Source organism: Haematobia irritans, chromosome 2 (genome assembly GCF_050003625.1).
Source record: "Haematobia irritans isolate KBUSLIRL chromosome 2, ASM5000362v1, whole genome shotgun sequence".
NCBI classification, from domain to species: Eukaryota; Metazoa; Arthropoda; class Insecta; order Diptera; family Muscidae; genus Haematobia; species Haematobia irritans.
In genome coordinates this window covers 91,224,028-91,232,145 of record NC_134398.1, presented here as the reverse complement: position 1 = coordinate 91,232,145, position 8,118 = coordinate 91,224,028, and the positions used below count along the sequence as shown (strand labels likewise).

The 8,118-nt window shown below is 38.5% G+C and overlaps 1 protein-coding gene across 1 annotated transcript in view; it reads left to right on the top strand.

The window, feature by feature from the left end:
* The first annotated feature begins 4,134 nt into the window (after positions 1–4,134).
* Cox10 (Cytochrome c oxidase assembly factor 10) overlaps positions 4,135–8,118 on the top strand; it is a 59,176-nt gene continuing 55,192 nt past the window's right edge. The window contains exons 1-3 of the mRNA XM_075295579.1: positions 4,135–4,302; positions 4,366–4,558; positions 4,620–5,306. Coding sequence (XP_075151694.1) covers positions 4,231–4,302; positions 4,366–4,558; positions 4,620–5,306 — 952 coding nt within the window. The 5' untranslated portion in view covers positions 4,135–4,230. The remainder of the gene's footprint in view (positions 4,303–4,365; positions 4,559–4,619; positions 5,307–8,118) is intronic.

Genomic DNA, 8,118 nt, shown 5'->3' with positions numbered 1-8,118 from the left:
AAATGCACATCATAGTATTTGGGGAAGTAGTGATACTAATGCAAGGGGAGAGTCGCTAATAGAGTTTATTTTGCGTACTAACCTGGTAGTTTGCAATAAGGGAGATGCACCAACCTTCGTCACCAGGAACAGACAAGAGGTTTTGGACGTAACGTTGACCTCTCCGGAACTGAATGATAAGATATCTGAGTGGCAAGTTCTGAGGGAACATAGCTTCTCAGATCATCGCTACATCAGTTTCAGATTGGCTGTTCGTACTTCAAAGACCATATTTCCGCCAAATGTTAGGAAAGCTGATTGGAATAGGTATAGGGAATCGTTCAATTTGATGATACCGGAAGTGCCGGAGACAAATATGAGCACTGTGCAAGATATCGAACACGCAGTGGAGCGGATTACTAAGGCCTTCAACATTTCACTGAAAGCTGCATGCCCTAGAGGAAAGCCAAGGGGAAAAAATCGGCCGCCATGGTGGACTACGGAGTTAAGTAATATGAGGAAATCCTGCAGGAAGCTCTTTAACAAAGCAAAGTCCACAAGAGCTCCGGAGGATTGGGACACTTACAAGATGAATCTGAGAGAATATAAACGAGAACTGAGAAGGTCTCAACAAAACTCTTGGGATGATTACTGTAGCAGTATTGAAAATACGTCAGAGGCTTCCAGACTACGGAAGGTACTAGCATCCACTAACACCGCTCCAGGTTTCATTAAAACATCGGAGGGAAATTGGACAACGTCCAGTGAGGAGACGTTGGAGGTACTTTTGGACACGCACTTCCCTGGAAATCAGACGGTTGAACCATTTTCCGGCGGTGTAACAGAGGCTCAGCGATCATTTCCTATCGAGGAAATTGTGTCGGAATCTAGAATAAAATGGGCGCTAAATAGCTTTGGACCATTCAAATCCGCCGGACCTGATGGAATTACTCCGGCGGAGTTACAGGCAGTGGCTGAAAGAATTATCCCCTGGTTGACGGTGATATATAAACAATGTGTAAACTTAGCATATATTCCGGAAAAGTGGAGGGAAACAAAAGTCGTCTTCATACCTAAAGCAGGAAAAGCCTCTCACTCGAGTGCGAAGGATTTCCGACCAATCAGCTTATCCTCATTCCTACTTAAGACCCTGGAGAGGATGATAGACATGTATCTTAGAACTAGCGTGGATTCAGGTTTGCTCTCGAAACGACAGCATGCATACTCGAAGGGCAGGTCTACTGAGACCGCATTGCATGAACTGGTCAGCTTTATTGAAAGCTCACTATCTGTCAAAGAATACACAATCGTGGCGTTTCTAGACATCGAAGGGGCGTTCAATAATGTCCATCCGAGCTCGATATTAAATGGACTGACAACTCTGAATGTTGATCCAGGTATACTTAGGCTGTTAGACGAACTTCTAATGAAGAGACGTATTTCAGCCACACTAGGGCAAGCAAACATACAAAGGTATGTGAACAGAGGCACTCCCCAAGGAGGAGTTCTATCACCTCTTCTTTGGAATGTTGCTATAAACAACCTTCTGGTTTCTCTAGAAAAAGAAAGGATAAAAGTAGTGGCATACGCAGATGATGTGGCGCTAGCAGTCAGGGGAAAATTCCCATCCACAATCAGAGATATTATACAGAGAGCTCTCCGGATGACTGAGAAATGGGCGAAAGATAATGGTCTTGGTGAAAATCCAGCAAAGACAGAAATAGTCATGTACTGCACAGATCGCAAAACTCCCACGGTTAGGCCCATTTCCTTAGGGGGTACTGAAATTCCCTTTGGTGAGTGTGCAAAATACCTTGGCGTTATTTTGGACAGGAAGCTGAATTTTAGGCTTAATATTGAAGAGAGGGCGAGAAAAGCCACGGTAGCTTTGTACTCGTGCAAAAAGGCAATAGGGAAAAAGTGGGGACTAAGACCAAAAATTGTGCATTGGCTATACACGGCAGTGGTTAGACCTATAATGCTATATGGTGTTGTAGTCTGGTGGCCGGCACTTCAGAAACCGACTTGTTTAGATAAAGTTCAGCGTATGTCGAGCTTATGTATCTCAGGCGCATTTAGTAAGACAGGAACAGACTCCCTTAATGTCATGCTACATCTATTGCCTTTAGACATTTTGGCCAAACAGTCAGCTGCAACAACGGCTGTGCGGTTGCGCGAGCTATCGCTGTGGTCGGAAAAAATGTACGGTCATAGTTCGGTCCTCAAAGTAATGCCAGATGTGCCTAACGTAGTGGATTACACCCTGGCAAAACCACTTTTCGACAAAAAGTTTGAAACTCTAATTCCCAACAGTGAGGCGTGGTGTACACAGAGACCCCGGGGAATAAAAGATATATAGATTTCTATACTGATGGCTCCAAATTGAATGGACAAGTGGGGTTCGGAGTATATTCTAAAGATCTGGAAATTCGAATAGCGAAAAGATTACCTAATCACTGTAGTGTTTTTCAGGCTGAAATATTAGCAATAAGAAGGTGGCGAATTGGCTGAGAAGTAATGTTCCAACAAATATTGGCATTAATATATACTCAGACAGTCAACCTGCAATAAAATCCTTGGACTCTGTGTTCCTTAACTCAAAAACGGCCATAGACTGCCGCAAATCTCTCAACGAGATGGCTGAGCAGTACAATATTCACCTCATATGGGTGCCTGGTCATAGGAACATACCGGGGAACTGTGAAGCAGGCGTGTTAGCAAGGCTAGGAACTACCTTACATATTCCAGGGGAACTAGAATCTGTTGGTATGCCTCTGTCCACCTGCAAGCTCTTACTGCGTGAGAAGGCTGTTATGATGGCCAATATTCGATGGGAAAATTGCAAGGGTTGTAACGACACCAAGCAAATATGGCCCCATTTAAACTTAAACCGCACACTAGATATGCTAGTGTTCTCAAGGCGTCAGATAGCACTCCTAATATCTGCTATAACGGGTCGCTGCCTGATAGGCGAATTTGCAAAAACTATAGGTGCGAAGTATAATGACTATTGTATAAGCTGTCATGACGTGGAGGAAAAGGAATCAATTAAACACCTCTTGTGTGAGTGTCCTGCTTTTTGTGTAAGGCGTAAGCGAATTTTAGGAGCATATAGCTTTAGATTACTGGCTGACCTGGAAAACGTTAACTTAAGCAGTTTGTTAATGTTTTTGGAGCAATCTCGTTGGTTCCACAAAAGTAAATAATAGAGAAGGTTCAGTGGTTAAGACTAGAAGTGCCCATATGTAATAGGTACTTTTAGTTAATGTGGTATCACAATGGACTGAATAGTCTAAGTGAGCCTGAAATTTAATCGGGCTGCCACTTTAACCTAAACTAACCTAGCTCCACAATTTTATGAAACATAAAACTAAATTGATCGGCATTGGTTGTTGTAACCAATTGAATGGTTATGGGAAGTCCTATTTGATGTTGTGAACTTTTTTACAGTTGTGTTAGATATATAAAGGGGGAAATAATCAAAACATTGTTCTTGTAACCATTTCACTGGGTGTAATAGATCCGTTCGAGAACCCGATCATTTTTGATAATTATCACAAAATTTTGCTGCAAGTTGTTCGTTTAACAGCAAAAAAAAAAAAGAGCCGGAGAGAGACTACATTTGACAGTTATCAGATAGAAAAATTGCAGATTTTTGTTAGAGATTTTTTTCCAGTAAAATCTTGCAAACCAGTTGGTTGCTGATAACAGACAAAGCACCAGTACAATGTACATGTAAACCATAGCATACGTTGCCAGTTGGTTGCTGATAACAGACAAAGCACCAGTACAATGTACATATTCCACAACTACAACTGGAAGTTAAAACAAGAGGATCCGTTTTTTTGTTTTGAATATTTTAGAAGTTGAAAATTTTGAATGTGCAAATAGTTACTGGATGCCGTTTGAGTAATTGTCAGCAATTTAAGCAAATAAAATATATTCCTTCTCACTTGCTAGTTTTTAATGGAAAAAGTACGCGAACAGACCTATTATCTAGATTATCTTTGGGGGTTCAAATCAGCGTTGCCATATGTTTTATAAAATATTGCTGCAAATAAAGATACGAACGGTACATTAGGTTCCATCTATACACTACTTGAATGTTTTACCATGTTAGAATTCAATTATGCAATACAGAGTAATTGTATACAACTTTCGTCTTCCATCACTATTGATGGTCTGTTTATATTTTTTAAGTTGAAAGAATGAATATTACGATAATCAAGTTTATTTTTTATAAATGAAAATATGTTAAGGTTGTCTTTGAGATCACATAACATCAAGTTCTTTTATAGGAATTTTTACCCATTGTGTGCTCGTGTAAGTATAAAAATTTGTGTTTAACTTCTATTATGTAAACATAGCATGCTTTCTCATTACCAGCCTTTTGCATCCGACGCCAGTAAATTAGAGAGAAATCTGAAAGACGGGACTCAGAAAGAGCTCGACAATGTAGCCCCAGCACTTGATTGCTCCGGGGATAATCAAAAGAAAACGGTTTGGGAGCCTAGTCCTTGTTTGAAAGAAGGGCAGATTATTGGCCAATACAAGAAGCTTTCGAAGTTCCGTCTCACAAGTAAGATCAATAAAAATATATTTAAATGATATTTTAACAATAGTCAAATATATAAAATTAGCTCTAGTGGTTATTACAACTATGGCTGGATATGCCATTGCGCCGGCACCATTTGAACCAATATCATTTATCATGTGCACAGTTGGTACTGGTCTAGTATCAGCAGCAGCAAATGCTGTAAATCAATTTCACGAAGTACCTTTTGATTCCCAAATGTCCAGAACCAAGAGCCGAGTTATTGTGACAGGAAAGGTGACGCCCCTACATGCAATGGGATTTGCGGCTTTATCAGGTGCTGCCGGTTTAAGTATTTTATATTATGGGGTTAATGGCTTAACAGCAACATTAGGTTTAAGCAACCTAATACTCTACACCTCGATTTATACTCCCATGAAGAGAATTTCTATTGCAAATACGTGGGTTGGATCGGCTGTAGGGGCTATTCCTCCATTAATTGGATGGGCTGGTTGCTGCGGGAGCATTGACGTCGGTGCATGGATTTTAGCTGGTCTTTTGTATGCATGGCAGTTTCCACATTTCAACGCATTATCGTGGAATTTAAGACCGGATTATTCTCGCGCCGGATACCAAATGATGGCTGTTACGAATCCAGGACTGTGCAGACGTACGGCACTACGATATACAGTTGTAATTACTCTCCTTTCAACATTGGCTCCAGTAATGGACGTTACAAATTACTGGTTTGCATTGGAAAGTCTACCTCTTAACGGATATTTTTCGTATCTTGGTAAGTTGTTTTAAAATTATATATTTTTTTGTCGCCCAATTAGTGTGGCAGCAATGACAAATTTGAAAAAATCATATACGTTATACAATCTATTTAGTTCCTTTTGAGCATTTACCAAAAAAAAAAAACATTCCATGTCAATACAATGCCAGTGGAGGTTGGGAATCCTCCACTAAGCTTAGAGATTACATCAGTTAGATCATGTATAAATGAATCGAATTACAATCTTTAATCCTTTTGTTGCCACTCATTAACACTACAACCTGATACATTCTTTGATAGTAAAAAAAATGGATAATAATGGGTGGTTAAAATTTCAAGGGCCGATGTTGATTTTGAATAAAACACAATCTATTTAGGAAACTATTGTAATTTTATTTTATTATAATATACTGGTATTACTCAATTATGTATGGAACAAAATATCGGACAAATAGGCGCCGCGACCTCGGTGGCACACCTTCATCCGATGGTCTAAATTTTCGATTACGCTGAGCCATAATGTAGGTTCTATGCCGTTAATGTGCCGAATTATCTCATCCTTTAGCTCTTGAAATGTTGCTGGCTTATCGACGTACACCTTTTCTTTCAAACAACCCCAAAGAAAAAAGTCCAACGGTGTCAAATCACATGATCTTGGCGGCCAATTGACATCGCCATTACGTGAGATAACACGGCCATTGAATTTGTTGCGTAAAAGAGCCATTGTTTCGTTAGCTGTGTGGCAAGTGGCACCGTCCTGCTGAAACCACACATCGTCCACATCCATATCTTCCAATTCGGGCCATAAAAAGTTCGTTATCATTTCACGATAGCGAACACCATTCACAGTAACTGCCTGACCGGTCTCATTTTGAAAAAAAATACGGCCCGATGATGCCGCCAGCCCATAAACCACACCAAACAGTCACTCTTTGTGGGTGCATTGGTTTTTCGACAATCACTCTTGGATTCTCATTTGCCCAAATGCGGCAATTCTGTTTATTGACGAATTCACTGAGGTGAAAATGTGCCTCATCACTGAAGATGATTTTCTTCGAAAATTGATCATCCATTGTTGCCATTTCTTGGAACCATTAAACACGTTGTTGGATTGTGTATCTCTTCATGGTTCAAATTGAGTAAGTCTGAAATAGAGAAATGTCAAATAAAATTCGGAAAAAAACTTGGCGTTTAGGTGTGGTTCACATTCAACATCGGCCCTTAAAATTTAACCACCCTTTAAATATAAAACATTAAAATAAAAATAATATTCGTAATAATTGAAAATATAGTGGTAGGTCCCATTGGACCTCATCGCACAGAAACGCACTAAATTGCTTCAAACACCTATAAAACCCCGATCTTACGTAAAACACTTTAAGTCATTAACCATCACGCTGCAAATCATATAAAAGATAATGTTATATATGAATAAAAATCAAAAAGGTGCACCGAGCCTCATCACGCCCAAAAGGTTTAATTTTCCTATTTTGTGCGTGAATTTCACTCACGAGCACATCTCTAATATCGATCAATGTTGTTGTATACAACGGACGAACGGCCCATAGATTACGTAGCATTCCCTGATCGTTTCCGTAGATAGTGGATTGTAAGAAATGGCGAAAAAGTTACATCAAAAAGATTGAGTGTTACGATCAAGATATTTTAAATTCAGAGATAAATATATGCGGGAAATGCATTAAATATTATCCGACGAGAACCGTCAAAATTTCTACCTAAGTAGCTTAATTAAAGGACATAAGGATAAATCCATTCATTGACTCAAAAAATTAATAGAAATTTAGAAAAAAAAGTGTGAAGGAAAATGTAGATAATTTTAAAATAAAATTTAGAATATAATACTAGTGAAGGTAATTCACTTCACAAATACTTCGAATGTTTTGTCTAATGAATAGAACAGAAACACTGAAAAGCGATTACAATGTCAATCATTGCAGAGCCATCACATTCAAACGGAATCGTTGTGCAGTTCTTTTCATTTTTTTGTTGTTTTGTTGTAATCGCCACGAGTAGAACACACACTAAAAAAGTGGAAGCTCTATTTCATTTCATTTATTTAACAAATAGTAATACAAAACCTTTCATAGGCCAATATATATATTACTTAGAAAGAATACCTGAATACAACACAAATTTCTTAATTTAATATAATTATCTAATTTAAATGACATAATATCTAATTTAAATGATTTAAATAAAATCAAGTACAAAAATAAGTTAAAAATTGTTTTTTGTACTCTTAACAATTTTCTGTAACACTAGTCAATTTATCGGCTCCCCAGCCTAACTATAAATTAGCAGTTTTTAGGAATGTAAGAATAAATAAAGAATATTAGTCCCGCACGAGGTAGACATATACAAATAAACATTAGCGTAGCTAGACAATTTTCCTAGGGGGGCTATAGCCCCCCCAAGCTAAAACTTTATAGACTGACTTATAGGCTCAAATAATTTTTTATTTCATAAAATTGAATAAAAAAAATAGACATCAAAATAACTCGACAATCAATTTATAATAAAGCAACTAAATGTACCCTACGGGAAATTGGTGCAAATTGCCACTGACGGACCTATCACAGAACTGGTACCCGTGCTCCAGTTAGTTAGGTTAGGTTAGGTTAGGTTAAAGTGGCAGCCCGATTAAGATTCAGGCTCACTTAGACTATTCAGTCCATTGTGATACCACATTAACTAAAAGTACCTATTACATATGGGCGCTTCTAGTTTTAACCGCTGAACCTTCTTGAATATTTTTCTTTGTTGAACCAACCAGATTGTTCCAAAAATATTAGCAGACTGCTTAAGTTAA